Consider the following 22,272-nt stretch of genomic DNA (forward strand, 5'->3'; position numbering starts at 1 on the left):
CATGAAATACACAATGGTCTCGCGATGGTTGCGAGGATTTATCTGGAGAAGGGGGGTTAGTTGGAGTTAGGTTAGTAGCAGCTCCGATCAAGAGTAAAAATCAGAGAGAAATCAGAGACAAGTATAAAAGAGGAACATGAACAAAGTATGTGCACGGTGTGATGTCAGCAGAATAGTGGGTATTTGATGGTTCTACGCTCGATGGACGGCAAAATTTTGATGATGAGGATGAGCACATAGCCACTGCAGAATAATGACAGCAACAGCTTTTCAGGATGATTAAAGCTTAAAAAGGTTTAATGTGCTCCTTGACCTAATTCTTCAATAGCGCAGGGTGAACATGAGGATTATGGAAGAGTGAAAAATATTTTAAACTATTAGTTACTGATGATTTTAAGAAAAAATGATGTAAAAACATACTTTATTGAATTCAATGCAAAAACATATGACTAACGGTAGCATTTATTAACATGAGAGTCTGTAAAAACAATATTCTCCTTAGGCACACAATGAATTTCAGGATCACAAAGCAAAAGCTAGGGTCTGAAATATACATTAAAAGATACACATTAACAACAGACTACAAGGGCATCAATTTAACTTCATTGGGGGGGGGGAGAGATAAACTAATACTTGACTTTTTGTATTTTTTGTTTGTTTCTAACAGGTCATGTTGTACAAGACTGTCATCATTGTTACGCAAATATTTGGAAGTGGAGGTAATAAATTCCGCATCTCAGTAACATGCCAATCTTTTCACTTTGATTCTGAGAGGGTATTACACTACCTTGAAGAAATTTTCCCTGTAGGATATCACCAACGGGATATGCAAAATTCATTGGTAATTGAGGCCAATGGAAGGATGACAGAGTACTGTCCCATATGACAGGAAAACAGGCTTTCAGTGCCATCGTATGCATGGAGGAAACCAAGCAATTGAGGCATACACAGTCACATTCACAGGTAGAAACAAGTATTTTGAAAGAAGGTTAAGGAGAACCTTACATACAAGGGATGAACTGACAGAAATCAATGCTGATGTTGCACAATGTAAAGTTTGACACGAAATAAAACAACCAGTCAACACCACAAAGGAGAAGTAAGAGGCAGCAAACGATATTTGCATGCCACACTGGTAAGAAGAAAAAAAAATATTGCAGCCAAAACTGTGATCAAATCATCAATCCGGTAAATTGGGTGGACAACCTTCAATATTTGCCCGACGTAAGACTTTGATAGCAACGAGGGCAAGTCTCGAGACATGCCAAGCATGAATTAATCTCATTCACACAAAAAGCATTTTCAGAATAGTAACAGACTAGGAGGTAAGTCATGGTGGGTATACTTATCAAAAAGTTTTGATAGCATGCAGAATTCTCCAAATATCTTTCAAGGCAAATCACAGCCAATCAGTATTATAATTTGTACAAATACTTTTGGGTCTATTCCACTTGTAACCAGTAAGTTACAAAAAGATTTAAAAAATAAGAAATATACACCAACAAGGTAATAAAATTCTATCGAAGGAAACATAACTTAATAAGTTCTGAAATTAAATATTTAATATGTCAAATGTCAATGTCATTTTTTTTTACAGATTCAGTATTAATAACAATTCATGAGATTAGAGTGACTGCATTGGTACAACTGTTAAGCATGAAAATTTTACTCAAATTCCAATAAAATGTATGTCTTTAGCTGAACCCAGCGAAAAAGTTTAAGAGTGGAAAAGAGATGAAAGATACTGGAGATGAAAGAAGAGAGATTGGTAATGCAAAGAGCAACATGAAATATTGCAGGACTGGAACACCAACTTCATAACTGAGGACTTCTTATTTTAACAGAGATAAACACAACGACAGAAGCTTGGGTTTTGACATAGGAGACTGTAATCACTCAGCCAGTCCTTGTGTTAGAAATGTCTTCATATTCCCCCCCCCCCCCCCCCCCCCATTCAGAATTCTTGCAGTAGGAGGCAGATGAATTGTCTTTGAATGGTCTAATTTTGGCAAAAATCATGAAAAATTGCTCCTGTACGGGATGGGACCAAATATTGCTATCAATAACAGAGTTTCTGCAGCGTCTGAGCGAACGATTTCTGCTCCTGATAAACAATGACACACTTGGGGATGGACAAACTTGTGAATGCAACAAAAAGAAGCAATGGGGATTATGGAGAATGACAAAGTGGCTTGATTCTCAGCTCCTAAAGGCACACGCAGCTGGATACAGTCATCAATTCCACCTGATATGAACACAAAGCAGCAGTTAACTTACAATGTATGTCCTAGCAAAACTCCTTTCCAGGGAGAAAGCCTCAAGAGGAAATGTGTCTAAATAAAATGGAAGCAGTGTCTTTTAGCCCTGTCCAGAAGTAAAGGTGTTTTCAGTAGTTTCACTTACCTCCTCTGGGCAGAGCTCATGGGTGCAGTTGATGAAGTGGGCACAGATGAGTGGGAAAGCCACGGAGAAGCGGGACTGGGTGGGATAGCTCAAAGCCATCTCAAAGTTGCGCTCAAAGATGCGGCTATGGTGGCTGTCAATAGTAAATCCAAAGGAAAATCAATTTGGAGAACTGTATATATCATTGAAAGGCAACGACAAGTGAAACTACCAGGAGTCAAAGAGGACCCTACACGGAGATACAGCGCTGATGTGAATGATTGCAATTTTTTCCTCTGCTAAATGTAACAAAAATGCAACAAAAATGCATCATGGCTTGACAAAAACACATATTGTGATTCACTAAATACTGTTCATGTGATGCTGCTCCTCTGCCATTCATTTACACAAAAGCATACTGTGCTATTTGGTACTGAGTTTAACAGCAGCACTGTCCAGCACTTCGTGACAAAGGCAGAAATTTCAAGGGAAGAGCCAAGTCTTTCTCACCAGAAGATGCTGAGGTCGGAGGTTTCCATGAGAACCTCATCCGCGGCGTCCACCATGAGGGTGTGGAAGATGATGGTGTTCATGGTCCTGGCCAGCTCTGTGTTGTCACTCAGGACCAGCGTGGCCCGGCTGATGCTGGTGTAGGCCTGGAGACGGAACCAGTCCAGGCGGAACCCTGTGAAGTCCGGGGCTGCGCCGTCTTTCACTGTGGAATCAGAGGTTTTGTAAATAATGATTCTTCATTTGGTTCAGCCCAGTGCACATCCCTGTTCCATATAAAGTGTATCAAGTGTATCAAAACAGTTACAGAACAAACCAAACTAAGAAATTACTTAATACTTACAGAAACCCAAACACAATGCACTGGTGAACACAAACCATCTTATACATGTAATTTCTTTCTTCACTTTTTTTCACACAGATTTTAGTGATATGCACACTGTCTCTTGTTTGAAATTGAGTTTCCACAGCTATCTGCTAACAAAGTCTTTGTATTTGTACATCTGAAGAACTGTAATAGGTGATCCTAAAGCTTTCTTATTTTCTTATCATACACAAATAAATTGCAAGTCAATCAGCTCTGGTAGCAAAAGGTTCAGGCTGAACAACTATGTGAGAAGGAGAGCTCTTTCCGCGCCCAATTGGATTGATAACAGACTACAACGATGTGTATCCATGGAAACAGACCTTGCTTGACGTTGAGGGACTCCAGGATTTGGACGAAAGAGGAAAGGATGATGGACTCATCTTCTGGACACATCGTCAGACTCTGGTTGTCAAAAAAATCATAAAAATCATTGAAATAGATCGAGGCTTGGCCATCTTGTTTCTTCAGCCCCGGTGTGAACAATGCTTAAATCTTAATAGCCTGCCTTGAGATGATCAACATTGCCTTCGTTTAGGGGGAGATGTAGTGGACTCCCATTATAACGAAGTCCTCTGGACCGGCAGTTTACTTTTGTTATATCGAAATTTTGTTAGAACCGAACAAATAAACAATAAAAATACATAGAGAGGATAACATTGCGCCATAATTTTCACTTTGTTGTAACCGGAATTTTGTTATAACTGTGTTCTTTATAACAGGAGTGCACTGTATTCATGATTGACACACAGACCAGAGAGAAGACATAGGCACTGTCTCATTCCATTAGATATATCAACCATGCATCACAACTTTCTGTATTCAAACACAACCAACCAATCATCTTCTGCCTTGTTTTTAGCTCCAGATACAGATAAAAATATTACTCATATTTCATGAACATGTGAAATTCTTCATAACTTTTGATGGCACAATTAGGCAAATACCAAAATGTATTCTAGCATCGATTCATAATTTTAAATCATGAAGTCATTCCAAGCCAAGAAGCATTTGTAAATGTTTCAGAACTGAAAGTGGTGGTAGCTCCATTTCAACTCACCTTCACTATATTGTTGAGGACAATGGCATCGTAGCCATTGAGGTATTGGATGTAGTAGTCCTGGAGCACATAGAAATACTTCTTCACCAGAGCTAGAATTTACAAGAAAACATGATGCACTATTCAATAAGACAAGCGGCTCATGATAGATAAGTTCACTCAATGAAACAGAAGAAATAGGCCAATACATTTTAATGCTTTGGCAATATATCTAAATGCACCATTAATTTCAAATGTCCTGCAGTTAATTGTCAACTTACAGAAAATAGCAGGTAAGGTTTGTTGTTTATACATATTTTTTGACACGAAATTGAAACTTTGTCTTTATTTTGTTTAGTTTAGTTTTGTTATTGTTCTGTTCAGTTTTATGTTGTTATGATTTTGTTTTGCACTTTCTTCTTTTTTTTTTTGGGGGGGGGGGGGGGGTAGGGGGCAGGTCCTCTAAATAACTCAGCATCCAGTGGTACACTTTCTAATAAAATAACTTTCAAGTACAATTGAGAGGGGTATAAAGTTTAAGAGACTTTACATGCTGACATGTACAACAGTATAGATTCCTCTTCTAAAAAACGCTACCTACATTTGATATTTGTACATCAACGGTAGAAATAAAAATCTTGCAACTTCAGATTCCATGCAATCATGTTATCAATCTAGCGTGATCAGAATGGAAGCCCTTCAATACATCTGATTTCAGTGTTTCTTAATGTAGCAGTATAACTCTGGAAGATTACACATTATACCTTCTTGTTAGCATCTAGCAATGAGTATTAATGTAAATCAGGATCATTTGGGCATGAAGTTGAACTTTCACCTCGTAGCTCTTCGATGTAGAAGAGGAGCTCAGGGAGGTGGTGGTCGACAAGATCCTCCAGGACGGGGCGGCTCTTCATCTTGGGGTGGGGGTGCTCAGTGTGTCTCACCAACCACAGGACTTCATCGCGGGCAAACGCGAGACCCATGAAGACATACAGAGCCTAGGGGGAAAGAGAGACATGGAGTTTGTAACAATGGTATGGCCTCTTATAACCCAGGATCGCCTCATCAATTTGAGCGCTTCTCTCCATGAATCCTACACTCCATCACCCCAGCATTGCCATGTACCCCATTTGTACAGCTGGGTCAAGAGGAAACAGGCTGTGTGCACCAGGAGGAGATCAAACCCAGGACCTCTAGTTTAAAAATCAAGAGCTAAATCTTGGTGCTGCCGTGATATTTGAGAGGTGTGGTGCAATTGTGCTCTGAGGTTTTCCTTTTGAAGTCATGGCAGAATAATGGTTGGGATTACAGTGGACTCCCGTTATAACGAAGTCCTCAGGACCGGCAGTTTTCTTTCATTATATCGAAATTTCATTATAACCGAACAAATAAACAATAAAAATACATAGAGTGGATAATGTTGTGGCCTGAATTTTGACTTCGTTGTAACCGGAACTTCGTTATAACCTTGTTTGTTATAACGGGACTGCACTGTATTGACACGACTACCACTACAACATCCTTTCCACATTGCAAGGACTGCAGTAAACAATGACTGCTATTAAAGCACAAAGAGGAGACTAGCATCACTTTTTTCTTTTGGTAAGAATCATCATCTTTGTTCTTATGACATCTTCCATGACACCAAACAATATTAACGCTGACTTTCTCATTCTGTAAGACATCACATCCTGACTTTAACATTCACCTGCTCTTCATCACATTTGATATCTGAGCAATGAACTCATCAAGAGCACTAATAATCTCACAGCACCAAACATACATTGTACATGTTCAGTTCAAACCAAGAAGGGAAATATATTGATTGGCTGGAGTGACAGCTGAGATTCTGAATGTGAGATGGCTGCCACTGACCTTTGGCCCCAGGAGACCAGGTTGGTCAGAGATGATGGTAATCAGTTCCTTGAGAGCTGTCCGCAGGAACTTTCTTCTCTCCTTGTGCATGCTGGGGCTAGATAGGATTCATATCAAAGAAATGTCATATTTGTGTGTTTGTCTGTTTGTTTTTTTAATGACATAATACAACACTCCAAGAAACTATAATGTATGCAATTTGAGGTGCTTTATACCAATGAAGGGCAATGCAGGACTTCTGTGTATGCTTATTTTGACAAATAAAAAATGAAAAACAAACAAACTGAGGTTTATAAAAAGTTATGTGCTCCCTATGAAGAGTAATTGATACATTATCATAAAGGTGCAAGAGAAAAACATGAATATTGTATTCTACATGTAAAAGTCATTCGTTATTCACAGAAAAAAAGAGAGAAATGTATGCTAAAATTGTGGGCCAAGTGTAATCTGAGAGTACAAAACAAGAAGTTTTTTCAACTCAAAATTACAACAACAACAAAAAAGGACTTCTACACTTTCATTTGTGGTGTAGGCAGATGCTCATGTACAGAATGACTGACCCTTCCTCATTCATGGATTTAAGATGAATACTGGGTACACTTCAAACTGGTGATGTGACATGACTTGAATTTAATTGGTGATAACTATGATTAAAGAAGAAAAAAAAAATTGAAGTCATTGATGTGACATGACTTGGAATAAAGTAAAATAAACTTCAAATACGAGTAGGTGATGTGATATGACTTACGCATTGGACAGAGCATGAGTTGCTGCATCCTTTACTTCTGCTGCTTTCTTACTAAATCTGGAAAACAAAGAAAGACACACAACATGATCTAGTGATGACATTAACTCTTCTTAAATCATTTCAACATATAAATGTAAACAAATCATTGGTCACAGGCGACATTGGGTATGTTAACCCATTGAAGAATAGTCCCGAGTATACTCGGGCAGGTGTCTATGGGAAACGTGTGTTGTAGCAAAATCAAACCATCCTCAACAGGTAAACGCTCCCACCTAAGATATTGTGTATTGAAAAGAGCACAGAGGTATGCTGTCGGACCATGTTCATCATATTATAATGTAAGACATGGATGCCTTGGAGTAGTTTATTGACTCCTACGAATAACTCATACAGCTGTGTACTGTGACTATTTCACCAGTACCTCACTGCTACCCATGCATGACATAGTACAGGGTATTGACTGGAAACGAGGTAGTATTCTCTTTCTGATTAATGCACAATTGGGGCCAAATGTTTATTTTAGCCATGTTCACTAGGATCACAAAGTTTGGTCAGCTGGGTATTTATGCATCAAATAATGTAAAGTCTTGTAAAGAAAGGAAAATACAGGCCACAGAGATGAGATGCTGTCACACACTAATGTGTACTTGGCATCTTCAACAAAGACCAAAATACCAATGACGAGGTAATAAACCGAGTCTAACAAGCCATCAGGCCCTTTGAAGACCTATTGTCAACCGTGAGAAAATGCAAACTCAAATGGTATGGGCACACAGTGAGATCATCAGGACAGGCCAAAACAATCGTACAAGGCACAGAGAGAGGAAAGAGAGCTAGAGGAAGACCAAAGAAGAGATGGGAAGATAACATTCAAGACTGGACAGGCCTAAGGTTGACAGAGGCACAAAGGAAGGCAGAGGAGAGGGAGGGATGGGGGAAACTGGCTGCAAAATCTTCTGTGGCACCCAAACAGTCTTCCTGCCTACGGGATATTTCCCCTATCTCTCCCATTGTAAAGTGTGACAGACCCCAAGATGCTACAAGTGAGTTGAAGGCCATGGGGGATTCTCCTCACCCTTTGATGGAGTTGAAGAAGACCTCAATGTACTTGTGGAAGACCAAGACCTCATCACGGCACAGGGTGATACAGTAGGAGCTCTGCAGGGCGGGGCGCCAGAGGGCCAGGGCACGTTCGTTGGTAGTCAGCAGGGTGGGGCACACCATGAACCCAACTGTGAATTCACGGAAGAGGGGGGTGGGGTTGGTAGTTATCATTTGAATAGTTAGAATCACAGCTGATTGCTCTGATGCAAATCACTGCACCATATATCTGCACATCTTAGGACAAATGTAAGTGGCTATAACTTGCTATCAAGCACCTTCCATTGATCATAACATTCAAATGATGCTATTTTTTAGAAGATAACATATTAAAACAATAACTGAGTGTTTCAGAGAGTACAGTGACTCTGTTTTTAAAATGTATGACTAGACAGTAATACAAATGATCACACACACACAAGTAGTAACAACATTTTGGGTAATTTGGGATGCATGTCTGAATGCATGCATGAACATATGAATGAATAAATACATATCAATATCTATTTAAAACAAATAGCTAAAAGGAAATTGGAACATGTAAAGTAATCACTATTCTGTTTAAATCACATCACAAACTGTCATCTATTAAAGTTTTGAGGCTCATAACGTACAAGTCAATGAGTATCTGGACAGAGAGTAAAAACAATGATGATCGATTCAATACAATATTTCATAACAATTTTGTGTGTTATTACTGATTAGTTTGGGAAGAATTTGACTAGTTTTTACCACTAGTTTATTGATACTTACTGATGATCCACCTTTCCAATGTGTCCAGAGACAGATATTCACATCTCATCTGTCATGAAAAAGATGAAATACTGTAATCTTAGTCAAAGTGCAATCATGTTGTAAGGAGAGGTGCTATCCTCCACTTTCAAGCTGAGGGAGAGAGAGAAGCTTTTGCCTCAGTTTATAGACCAATCAACTATGTTTTCATTGTGACATCAGTGTATCATCAGTGCCATGAAAATAAAAGAAGGAAAATTCTAACAGCATCAAAAGAATTGTGGGAAACGCCCATAATAAACTGTATCTCAATGTAAAGATAAGACTGCAACCAGCTCAATTGACAAAACACATACTAAATATACACTCTGCTATTGCACAACAGTATATGCACACGGTTTCTACTACATTGTACCATCTGGCTGGCCATCAGTGAACTCAGAGAACCACACACCATATTTTGATAAGATACACAACCTACATAGAAGCAGTGCTGGTTTTTGACATGTTCAAGATTAACAGAAATAAGTACATAAATAGAGAAATCCTCACCGTCTCGCTCTGTGCAGGGTTGAGGAGGACGTTGGGCTTGGCAACCAAACTCAGCATCTCTTGGGAGCGCCACTGCTCTGCAGTCAGGTTGCGCCTCGGGTACAGGTGTAGGAGGGAGAACAGGGCAGAGGCTACACACTGGGGGACGGAACAGTGAGGAACATTGAAATGAACTGTTAGTCTGCTTCATGAATATTCCACGACAATCTCTTTACACACTTCTCGAAGTCACCAAACACAACAGGCATTTTAAATTCTCTCAAATCCTGGGCCCCTTTTTATCAATAGATATAATGGATCATAAATTTCCTTACTACACAGGCTGCCATAGACTTACCATAGAAATCAAATATACAATCAATTATAACTCTTCATAAAACAGGGCCCTGGTAGTCTATTTTAGCTCATAAAGCAGAAACTAATGTACTCAAATAACCATATGGTTCCATGACATTTGCTCCTGCGACAATTGCTCCCATGAAATATCTGCACGCTAAGCCCAACATAAAACCTACTCAAACATGTAACCCTCACCCTAATCCTAATCCTGACATCAAAATAAATCTGAAACCCTATCACAACCCTAACCCTAACCCTAAGTCCTTGGAGAAAATAAGACCGGAGCAATTGTCGCAGGAGCAAATGTCGTGTCACCAACCATATACATTGATTTCGGTAGGCATCCTTTGCATATGAACAGAATATCCATGGAAAAATCTCACAGTGGGTATTAAAAAAACACAAAATCATACCAGAGAAACTGCTACAAGATGCCTCGCATGCTTCAATTTCCTGATTCATAATTATCTACATGTACAACATCCTGCAAACACTTCAACCAAGTGACTATACACTTGCAGATACACTCAATGACAGAAGTGTCAACTGTCACACTTGAAGATCAAAGTGCAACCTTCACTGGAGCATACTGCCCTTACCCTTTCAAGAGGGATGAACTCCTCAGCTAGCTTCTTCATCGGATGTTCATATTCTGTTATCATGGTGCCCAGTCTGGCAAAGGCTGGCTCACTACATAATGGAGTAAAGAAACAGTGCTTCATCAATCAATTATTTCGAACACCATGTTCCATGACAAAACAAGCTTTGTGTCATATATAACACATATATATAACATATATAACACATATATATAATGGAGTAGATTCTGACAGGGTTACTTTGAAATGAAGAACGGAGGACAAAATTTCTTAGCACAAATCATATAAACTAGTGTAATATTCTTTGTCTTCATCTCCAAAATATGGCCTACAGTTTCTTCTCACATTTCGCTCCTTCACGGCCTTGAAATTCACACAATTTTGCATCCACTGTTAGTTTTAAATATATGCATACTTGCTTTTGTCTGTCCAGAGATTGATCAACATTCATATTGTGAACTTCTTGCTAACTCTCTGTGAACTGTGTTATATTCACACAATATTGTTCATTTCATATAGCCTATTGTTCTCATACTTTGTACTTGTTTAGACAATGTCATATGAATCTTTCTATAAGATAACATCTCCTTGATTAGATGCCATCTTGGCTTTGCAAATTAGGGTCATTGATTTTATTAATTAATTTGATGACATCATGACTATTAAAAAGAAAAATTAAACTGACATGAACCTTGTAAATTTGACTGTTTTATGCATTATTTCTATGACAGTCATTTTCGATATGTTGCCGTCGATATGCAATTAAGATTATATGTCAAATCTGCTCTGATGAACATCTAAAAAAATTACATGTCCAATTGCCCCCGATCACAGATTGAACAGATCACCTCATTTGTCACTCTTCACAAATTTCAAAGTCTAGTTTCTAACTTTAGTTTAGCTGAGAGCAAAATTCGTGCACACATACCTCCTTTGGTTAGCCAGGTCATAGGCAGTGTTGTAGAGACCCAGCATGGCTTTACGGTCCTCTACTCTAGCCAGGAGCAGCAGAATGGACACATACTTCACTATCAGGTCCAGGTAGTTCTTGGTCATGTCAAAGTTGCAGGTCTGCCACAAAATACAGTCAGAAGTGACACCAGGAATATTAATGAAATCCTCTTAATCCACAAAAATATGTTTTCAGAATTGCATGATCTCTCCTCTAACCTCCACTAATCCACCACAACTTTACAAGTGAAAATGGGTACACTGGTACGCTGAAACAAACTCTTATAGATTTAAATCTAAATACAGAGTAAACACACTAACATGCACTGATATTGGTATATGAATGGAAATAGGCACATGCAATATTTTTTCCAATTTTTTATTTTTTCAAACATTTTTAAAACCACCAAAAAATGAAATGAGTTTTGAAGGGTCACAAGTGGGGGTGTGTTCACACCATAAATATACTCACAATGTCCAGGTTGGTGTTGCACGTTGCAATAACAGTGAGGAGTTCAGATACATGATCCTGTGAGAAAGCAGATAACATTTTAAGACTATTTGCATGAACAGAGAAATGCAAGCAAAGAAAATGCAGTAAACACCTATCTGTAATGAAAGAAATTTACATCATACTGAATACAAGGTACAGCAATTATAGAATACTTCAGACCATCACTGGCTTTTATCTGATTTTCAATTTGTTATTCACTCTTCCACATGATATTGAATACATGAAAACAAAATTAACCAAAATGTATCATGCTTTCACCAAAGCTGCCTGATCTCTGCTTATTCCTATTAAAATGCTACTGGATTTCTTCATAATATAAGATGCAATGCTTTGTGAAAGTTATACAATGCAGACCTTTGATTCATTACACTTAATCATACATTTTCTCCAAAATGTTTGGGAATAATACTCAGAAATAGCCATTCAGAAAGTGTTTTTAGAACCAAAATCAGACTCAGATTCACATGTTTTGGTAATAAAGAGGGTGATATTTATGATTAAATTTCCATTAATCAGATATTGTGCATTTGCACTGGTTGGGATTTGAACTTGTGAGCTAATGACCACTAACCAGGCAGTATACCACATCACCACTATATCTCTATGGGACAGGGAGATACAATCAGTCCTGCTTACAGTCCCCTGTGAGATACCCATAATCTTACCTTGTAGTCCAGAACGTCTCTGAATGTCATGTAGTAGACGCTGAGAACCTTGAGAATCTCTGCTTTCCGGTGGTCTATGGGATTCAACTGACCCTGTGGGTGGTAAAAAGAACTCACATAAACAATCTACGAATGCATTCTTTGAACATGAGGTCAGCAGATCATTGTACATCACATCAAGAAGATCATTAGAGGGTTGTTCCTTAAATTACAAATTTGGAATACTTCCTTTTCACCATGCACAGTGTACCCATTGTGCTGACTGCAGACCGGAGTCTGCACTAATCAATAATTTAGTAATTGGAGAGAACAAACAAAAATGTTCCCTCAAAGCACCTTATGCATGGCTATATTAACCTAGTCGATAAGTCTTTCCCTTATTTGCACTGCCATTTAGCAAGGAGTCGAGACCAACCTAGATTTATAATGGCTTTGCATGTACATACAGATTACAGTTGTTGCTTTGATCTACAGTGGAAACACAAAACAATGTATGCATTTGTTTCAACCAATTACAATGTAACTTATTCATATCTTTTCATTATCATTATGCCTTAACCTCATGAACACTGTTTCAAACTCAAAAAGAAAGAAAGAAAGAAAGAAAAGAATTAGGAGTATTTGGCACAATGCCTGGTACTTACATGAGAATTCTTTTCTGTGTGAGGAAACTTCCTGACTATGTTTTTCAGGCAGGATTCCAGACTTTTCTCTGACAGAAAAGCTGGTCTGGACTTCGGGTCTTGACATGCCTGTTGTAGGTACAGTGTAAGAACGACATCAAATCATTTCACAATCATCACAAAAGCATCCACTTGTGACTTAAAGGTAAGAAATAATCCTCAGATGGGCTCAAAATTCATCTTCTACTATTTGGAACTTGCTTGCAATATATTGAAAGGGTCTACCAAGAAACTTGTCTGGCTGATCCAATTTGCCAAAATAATGAGCTATTTTGAAGTAATTTGAGATCAGAACAGCAGGAACAATTTTGACTGCACTAAATGACTTCTATTCCTGAAGCGCCCACCCTGTTTGGTAGTGGGTAAGTACAATGTTGTACAGTATGTGAATCGATGATCGATCATGCTCTCTAGCAGAAGTATTTACCAACAAGCTGCATGTGATTCACTCTCACAAGGAACATCGATGGATACTACTATGGCCCAATTTATAGTCAATTATAAAACATTTTCTATTGTACGTGGCAACCTTGATCTGGTAAGCTCTGAGATTGCAGTACTTCTGGCATACATATTAGGCTGATATTTCACATTTCTATTGTTACCCAACTTAAACTGACTTATCACCGCATCACTTCACACAATTCTTATGCACATAAAATGTGTCCATTTCACAGCAAAAAATACCACTTCGGGCATATGGAAACTATGTTTTACCTTAACATGAGTATAAAACAAAGAAAAGATGTAAGGGTGGACCCACAGTAGCATGGATACAAAGAAGTTGGCTGCATCAGTCATGATTATCATACATTTAAGTGTATGTATTGCAATGCTTGAGCTGATTTGAAACATTGCTCCCCTACTCACTGTAAAAACATTTCCTTTTATTCAAACATTTGTACATAATGTTGGTGAAATTATACTTGTTTTGAAGCACTGGACAAACTGCAGAACTATGGTACAATGCTAAAATTTCACTCAGCTAGAACTGAAATGCTCTATGATATTTATAAACATTTGATCAATGAATATTAAGAAATTTTACATACAATATATGTAATTGAGCATCTTACAAAAGTGTCAAGTATACTTTGTGATGTCACATGCATAGAATGATATAAGGAAAATATAAAGAGAGAATTCCACAAAATTTCTTTTTTTGGAAAAAGTACTCATTTCACCGACTTGTAATTAATGATGTACGTTATGGGTAATGTTATTCTCCCTGCCCTCTGAAAGAGGCAAGTCAAGTGCTTTTTCATGATGCCAGAAATGTGAAAATATGTTGAATTTTCATTATATTTTCTTTGTATCAGTCTATGCATGTCATGTGACATCACAGCTGTAGTACTAGTCTTCTTATTCAGCACTGGTGGCACTGAAACTTCAAAAATTCAAAACTTTTGAACAGATCATCTTATTTTCTTCAAACTTTCACTGATGTGTTCTACTGCTGCATTCACTCAACCCACGTGTACAAAGGTGAACTTGTCCTTAGGCTTTAAACATATTTCTGCATTATAACAAAACTCAAGTATACTTCATGTAGCCATTACTGTGGCGATTGTCGGAGACTGACATGTGACAACTTGTCAGGGCTGACAACTTTGATGAAACAGTGCCCAGGTGTTGTCTACACTATTAACCTGTTCCCTACTGAATTCTGAAATCCCCAGGCATAGACATAATGATACACAGGCCACCAGGTTCCCGCAAAGAACAGGTTAACACTGCACTTACTTGACTTAGACCATCATCAGTACCGGTAATAGTAAATTTTACAACAAATTTTGCACATTCAGCCTAATAAAACTTATCTTCCAGAGCTTCCCTTGTCTAGATTCTACATTTATTCAGCTGTTTGCTAAATTTAAAGCTTCAAGTCACTACTCACTGCATACATAAATTTTACCATTCGTTATGTCTTGAGCTTGATGTAAATTAGTGACTAGGCTGTAGCCTCTAACACAATTATACTAGACTAAGTGGAGTGTTAACTTTGTGTTTGGAAAATTTAAATTTAATGGAGAATTGTAGGTAATACGTAGATCTAACGTTACTAGTAACTGTACTAGGATAGTCATTTAGTCAACCCATATAAATTTATTCATACCATAGCTAGACTAGTTCATAATGACCCCGGCACGGGGTGCTGTAACACAGTAACGACAACGTATTGCCTGGGGTCGCTGCTGCGGTTAAGTTCATGTCATAACTGTGTGAAAATTGGGTGTAGGAGGCACTGTTCAATAGATAGACCATATAGAGGGTCTATAGCATGGCAAGTCTGTACCCTTGTCTTGAGTGTGGGCCTTTTTGGCCCTTCATTATGAAGCTGTACGACTGCCCTGATGCTGAAGCGCCATATAGGCATAGCGGTAATACACATGAACAGTACACAGGCAAAAGCATCATCACTCAGCAAAGCAAGGCGGTCGGCGGGGACTTACCTTTTTGATGTTGTATAGCCTAGCAAGCATTCCTGCACCGCGATCATTCAGAATGGTCAGCTTTTCAGCCAGCTTCATCTGCCCTTGTGAGGTTGGCATTCTGACAGACATGTTGGTGTTTCTGAATGATCATCAATTTGAGAGATTTTTGCCGATTACTTCTCCGGCAGAACATCAGACTCGCACACAGGTCACAGGTGTGGTCTGCTCGACGCTCTATGCGAACATTAACATCTCATAGATCAGTGATTGACAGAACTGAAGTTAGCAATAAATTTTCGATCAGGAAGTAATCGCAAATTATCCACGGTTAATTTAGTACGTATAAAACTTAAGTTCCTTTCTCTAGTGTTATCTGTTTCAAGCTTTATTTTATTTCAAACGTTTAATTTACCCATCAGTTGCTATCTAAGTCACATTGCCATTTTATTTTTGTACTTATTTCAATAATCCAGTACGTTGCCGTTATTGTATAGTGGCTAACTTCAGGCAGATCTCCGAATGCGGAAGATGTTGGCGAGTCGATTGTAGGACAACAATGATAACGGGGGTTATCATAGTGCAATGGTGCAAACCTCACCGACGGGTTCCGCTGTAATGGATCTGAGCGTTGACCGTGGCGGGAGTGAAGGGAAAACCCGAGGTACAGTACCTATTAGGCCTACCTCCATGGGGTAAACAAACCACCAGTGGCTGTATGGTATACATCATCCATGCTCATACAATGACAACAATTTCCATTTCAAGTGACGTTTATTTCCTTCAACACTTCAATGACCATGATCGCTACATGATCAGCTGACAATGAAACTATTAAAAGGGGCGTGGCATCAAACAGCACAGCTCGCATCAATTGGGCACTCACCCAACAATACAAAACATAGGCCCTACCTATACAGTAATACAGATTAGACAAACAAACGAACACACAACACACAAACATATAAACAAACAGTCCTAGATTTACACATATGTTGTATAGGAAAATTATAAGCATATTTACAAAAGCTGATATCCGTTCGTTGCACACTTATTATATGTATAGGCCTAACAAAGACTTAACAACTGAATACAAAAAGTACGGGCTTGTATTGGATTTTTTTTTTTTTTTAGTATAGGCCTACTTGGTTATGTTTCTATTTCATGTAGTAATTGCTGAAGTTTTCAAATTCCATTAAAATTCAATGGAAAGGAAACTTTAAACGCAAGATCAATAGAATATAAATCAGATAAAATAGGAGGACCCTCTCGGAAAGCCGCCAGAACTGAGAGGCTGCCCTGCGATGGGTAGCAAATCTAGAAAATGCAAATAAACGAAAAGTAAGACGGTACTTTGATTGTTGTCTATTGCAAATAGAAATACCTCAAAAGCGTTAATTCCGTAATATTGTTGCGTGACTTTCTCATTTACTGCTCAAACTATACAAGTGATATTTAAGCGCATGCAGCGACTGAGCGGGTGGGGGTGGGAGGGGGATCACGACCGGGAGCCTCGTGTTGCATGTTTAGAATTGAAAGTCAACAATCTGGTGCATGCTTTGGATTGAATGTTTGAAAATTTTTCATTTAGAAAAGAAGACGATACTTTGGTTATCTATCAATTTGCAAAAGCCAGTGGTAAAAATAAGAACAAACTAAGTTCTTTTATTTAGTCGTGGTGTGATTTCTCATTTCAGATTCAGATTTATTCAACACTTTCATTAAAAAACAAACAAACAGGAGAATACAAAAAATTGACAACACCATAATAACAAGAAAAGAATGATCACAATAAGCATCAGTACGAAAATACAATACATTTGAAAGTGTTCAGAGACAGACAGAAAGGCTATGCCTTATATAAAAGTCCTGTCCCCATATATACTATTTCATTCATAAAATATTAAAGTATTGAATGAATACATTTCTTTATGAGTTAATACACTTTAGATCAGCTAACACTATAGTGTCATGTATGTAGGCGCAGTGACAGAGCAGGAGGCTAGGGTGGGGTGTGATTTGGAGGATATATCCTGGGGGTACAATGTCACTGCCTGGAAAGCAGTAGATGACAGGTTGAAGATTCCCTCTGGTTCCTTTTTCCCGACATGTTTGTTCAAAAATGTAAATCAGCAGTTGTGATCTTACATATTTCATTTGTATACAGAGGGAGACAAATTGAAGAAAACTCATACCCCATTATCTTCACCCTCTGCTTAACAGTCTCTTTGCCTCGGACTGTATATTTAATAATGTCGAAATTTCGGAGCTTTGACATCTATGCAACAAGTTGATCATCGCGTCACTGCAGGCAAGCAGGGATATCCTGGTGGTATATAGTGTCGCTGCCCGGAAAGCAGTGGATGGCAGTGAATCCCAATGGTTTCATTGCTTTTTTAGGACATGTTTGTTAGATTGTACATAGATCAGCAGTTGCGATCATAAAAATGCAGAGGGTGACAATATTGATAACATTGATTATACAGTATATCAGGGCGCTTATCATCCAACTCGACACCGCGATATTCTTCAGACACTTCGCTTCCAACATGTTCTTCAGGTTTATAATAATGTTTCTATTGTTATGATTTTGTGGTTGACATAGTAGTTGATGTTATTGTTGTTCTTGGGGGTTTTTTGTGTAATTCATACAGTATGTTTCAAAAACACATACTCACGCATAAAAATTTATATTGTAGACTTCATTCGAATTTAATTCAAAGATACAAAAAATATTAACAAACACACACACACACACACACACAAGAAATGGTTGCACTTCACGAGCTAGACGTCCACGAGTCAAAAGTCCAAGAGTCGTTTCGTAACGACACGAAACTAAACGAAGAGTCATTTTGATACCGCCCACGAGCAATACTGCCACGAGTCATTATACTGCCAATGAGTATATCACGACTTATATAACTCACGAGTCATACAACACACGAACTATTATAGACACTAAGTGAACAGGGCCCAGAGATCGATAAAAAAAAACAGACCCATGAACTTGGATACAATATTTAATGTATATAATATTGCCTTGTGCCTAACTCGAGGGCCTGTTTTACTTGAACTCCTGTATGCGCTGTGATGACTCGTGGCTGTAATACATGACTCATGGACGTTTTTTTTTTTTTTTTCAATGTCATAGATCGTGGGATGTCCCAAAGAAAATTACCCAGCGAGTATTCCACTCACCAATGCTGTTTTTTAGAGATTCGTAAATGTAAGGGATGAAAATATACATGCAAAGAAAGAAATATATAAAGACACTCAGCAATTATGCTTACAAAGCTCTTATACATCGTATAATTCAAGTTGATCAGTTCTATGAATGTTGTTTGATCACACACACACACACACACACACACTGCGAAAATAACACAGAAGTTCCCCTTCGCGGTTACTGATAATGACCATTGCAGAGTCTAATTGATATCATCTTTCAATTGTTGCTCCTTTTCAGTGCATAAGACAATCAGCAGTGGAACGCGCGAGACTAAATAAACCATAATATTTCCTAGCCATGTATACTTCTCAGAGAAACAGAGTCAGATTCAATTCAACCACGATTATACATGTCTATGCTGAAGGAAACAATTCAAAATTTTCCGAAGGACGGTAACGGTCGAGTAGGAAAGAGAAACAGAAAATAGGGCCTATACAATCTGACTTTATTCTTATATTGTTCTACAACACAACAATCAAATAATAAATTACCGTATAGTCACCTGAAAATGATTACAAAAATGAATGAAAGAAATAGGAACAGATGTAACACAAAGAGGTTAATTGGGTGCATGTTTCAAATGTGAATATCAATAAGTGCATGGCTACCTATACATGTATACTCGATATTTATATAGGTCAACGATGTACAGTTATTGAATTAGGATCCTGAGCAAGCGCACCATTGTTGGTCTCTCATTAGGTTTTGAAATTTCGATATAAAGACTCAAATCAAACCGAAGCGAGCATAATATCTCGACAACCTCCGCAACGGTCAGAATTTACCGAACTGCTCTGTTCAGAATCGCCATTCCCAGCGAAAGGTAGGGTCCATAATTATATTTAACATGTAAACTTTCTAGACAGCAGCCTTCCCGATCAGATCATAAATTTTCGTCACCTTTATGTGAGAGTGTCAGATGATTGATTGTATGTCGTTTCAAGCTTGGCTTTTACTTTTACAACTCCTTTCCTCCTCTCATGCTCGAGTAGACTATTATAACGTGTCCATATTGTGAATGATGTGTGACATATTGTGGGAACCGGGCACCTTTGAATGTTTCCTCAGATAAATGGCGCTATATATAAATGCTGTTTCATCATCATCATCATCTAGGATACTTTTACCATAGTATGTTCCCTTATAGCGTTTACTTTATTCGTATATTTACTCAGGTTGCTATCATCCGGGGTTTTTTTTTTTTTTTTTGCTATCTACGTAGGGACACTTTAATTCTTTTCTTTCAGGCCGGTCATCTCAGTGCCATCCTGCAATGGCAAGCATTAGTGTATGGATTATGTACACGTAATGTGCTAGTAATCAAGCTGAATGTATAAATGATGGCCTTAGTTTGGCAACAAGACTTGAAAACATCACTTGAATTTTCTCAAAGTTCATCATTGAACTTGAGAAATTAGAGAATCATGCTCTACGCATGCACGTATCGATCCTGCGATGTAGTAATTGTTTTGAATTTGGAAGACTTTCATAGTATATCTGCAAAGGTCTCGAAACAGGGAATTTCCCCCTATAATCTGTCATTAAGTCTTTGGTGTGTGAATCGACGATTGAATCCCGGAGGCTACCTCCGATATCAGCTTTAACTCTGTCAGGACCACCCTGCTAAAATCTATACTCATATTGCGTATGAACATGTTGCTAAAGGTCTGAAAGAGTGAACTGAATCCAAGGGGAAGTCAGTATCAAAATAGTGAGAGTTATTGTATCTCCTTTCCGGGTTTGTAGTGGCTCACAAACTGCATAATATTGCCAGCGTACGCCAAGGTAAAATATTCATATCCTAAATGTGGGTAAGATATTCATTTTCAGGGGATCAATCATTAAATCTCTGCACTATTGAGTATGAGATGATAACTGTTGATGAAGAGAAACTTTTTTTTTATTTCCTGACCTATTTTCATCAATATTCTCTTCATTTCAGAATACACGCTGTGCCAGTCGTATCTTATATACCTTAGAGTGTATTTCACCTTATAACCAGAGTGTCAATCGTTTTTGGAAAAAAAAACAACAACAACGACAACAACGTACGATGATGAGTGAACAAGTTAATGAAACGGCTGGACTGATCTCGTTCACACTATCATCTATCAGTGTAAATACACAGTGGACAGTGGAAACAGTAGAAAATGCGACGTTGTTCATTGTGACGTCAGTGCGCGTCATACAGGGATCTGGTTGGGTGTGGCACTTCATTTGGTCCTGGTCGACAGTCCTACAGCTGATATGCTCCGTACTGGGAATCTTTGGCAATCTACTCGTTCTACTGGCCTTATTCAAACGAGGTGCTACACACCACACCACGGATATCTTCATAGGGGCACTTGGGCTGGCAGATTTTCTTACATCGGTGTTCATTTTACCACTTCCGGTGGCGAAGGGAGTCCCAGACACTTTGGGAGGGGCCATATACTGCAAGGTGATCTTTTCTCGCTTTCTGATGTGGATGTCCATCCACGCCTCGGCCTACACCCTGACTGGTATGTCTGTTGAGCGATTCCTGGCCGTGATCTTCCCGCTACGATTCAGCCAGTGGGTCACTCGTCGACGAGTGATCATCTACATCACGGCTGTCTGGATGTGCGCAGTGCCATCGAGTCTGTTTACCATCACCTACGAAGTATCGGACGAGGGGTGCAAGGATACCAAGACACGCCAAGACCGCAATGTGGTGACCAACTACCTGTTCGTGCTTCGCATCGGCATCCCTGCACTTACCATGACTCTAACCCACATCATCATGGCCGTGTTTCTCCACCGCCAAGCAAACCGACATATCTCCATGGCAACCAAGGATGGAGGAGCTCCGATGCGCCACATCGCTGCGCGCAACCGTGTGGTGAAGATGACCGCTATTGTAGTCCTCGTATATCTGCTGAGTATCGGTCCTCACCAGATAGCTGTAACGACCACCTTCCTCAGGGGTAACCTCTCGGCCTACCTTTTCAGTCCACTCTATTACGTTTTCACGTTTTTGGCCTTTATCAACTCTTGCGCCAACCCGTTTATCTACGCAGCGCGCTACCCAAAGTTCCGTAGAGCAATTCTCGATATCTTCAAGACTACATCCAAAGGAGGAAACAAAGCGCTCTTTGATAATACGCTTGATTCCACTAGAAAGTCGAGTAACACACAGCACAAGCAACCAGCTATCTATCATGTCTCTCAAAATCCTTAAGAGTATAGGTCGAATCTTGAAGATAATATGGTCAGCTGAAACTCACCCCCCCCCAAAAAAAAAAAAAAAAAAAATCCTGTACGTTTAATGGATTGATCCCACTGTTATCAGTAAATACGTGTTAACGCGCAATTTTACCCAACAAAAGAAGCAATTGTCCTCTAAATATCTAAATTTATCACACAAAATGTAATGAGAAACATTTCACGACGGAAAATAAGCAACCCGAATAAGTGCATATAACTACGTATAAATGAAATCTCCAAATAGAGTACATTGAATACGACATACATTGACACCATTCTCAAATAATGTTTGAAATGACAGAACAAGTGATTTTGACAAGGAAACGGAA

The 22,272-nt window shown here is 38.7% G+C and overlaps 2 protein-coding genes across 2 annotated transcripts in view; one reads left to right on the forward strand and one right to left on the reverse strand.

Moving 5' to 3' along the window:
- The window catches only part of LOC139743988 (nck-associated protein 1-like), a 29,761-nt gene extending 14,101 nt beyond the window's left edge, over nt 1-15,660 (reverse strand). The window contains exons 1-16 of the mRNA XM_071654455.1: nt 15,508-15,660; nt 13,016-13,123; nt 12,372-12,464; nt 11,665-11,721; nt 11,170-11,312; nt 10,242-10,332; nt 9,304-9,441; nt 8,773-8,821; nt 7,994-8,150; nt 6,919-6,975; nt 6,171-6,267; nt 5,131-5,293; nt 4,317-4,408; nt 3,580-3,661; nt 2,893-3,097; nt 2,404-2,536 (exon numbers count right to left, since the gene is read on the reverse strand). Of these exons, the coding sequence (XP_071510556.1) occupies nt 2,404-2,536; nt 2,893-3,097; nt 3,580-3,661; nt 4,317-4,408; nt 5,131-5,293; nt 6,171-6,267; nt 6,919-6,975; nt 7,994-8,150; nt 8,773-8,821; nt 9,304-9,441; nt 10,242-10,332; nt 11,170-11,312; nt 11,665-11,721; nt 12,372-12,464; nt 13,016-13,123; nt 15,508-15,618 (1,776 nt within the window). The 5' untranslated portion in view covers nt 15,619-15,660. The remainder of the gene's footprint in view (nt 1-2,403; nt 2,537-2,892; nt 3,098-3,579; nt 3,662-4,316; nt 4,409-5,130; nt 5,294-6,170; nt 6,268-6,918; nt 6,976-7,993; nt 8,151-8,772; nt 8,822-9,303; nt 9,442-10,241; nt 10,333-11,169; nt 11,313-11,664; nt 11,722-12,371; nt 12,465-13,015; nt 13,124-15,507) is intronic.
- Nucleotides 15,661-20,771: 5,111 nt separating this feature from the next.
- LOC139743977 (galanin receptor 2a-like) lies at nt 20,772-21,917 on the forward strand. Its single transcript, XM_071654444.1, has one exon. It carries the CDS (start codon nt 20,772-20,774, stop codon nt 21,915-21,917), a length of 1,146 nt encoding a protein of 381 aa, XP_071510545.1.
- The last annotated feature ends 355 nt before the right edge of the window (nt 21,918-22,272 follow it).

This window comes from Diadema antillarum, unplaced genomic scaffold (genome assembly GCF_040938485.1).
Source record: "Diadema antillarum isolate AM-2024a unplaced genomic scaffold, OU_Dant_1.0 seq00001126_RagTag, whole genome shotgun sequence".
NCBI classification, from domain to species: Eukaryota; Metazoa; Echinodermata; class Echinoidea; order Diadematoida; family Diadematidae; genus Diadema; species Diadema antillarum.

Coding starts and splice junctions, on each gene's coding strand:
- LOC139743977 (XM_071654444.1), top strand. CDS start 20,772: ATGATGAGTGAACAAGTTAATGAAACGGCTGGACTGATCTCGTTCACA.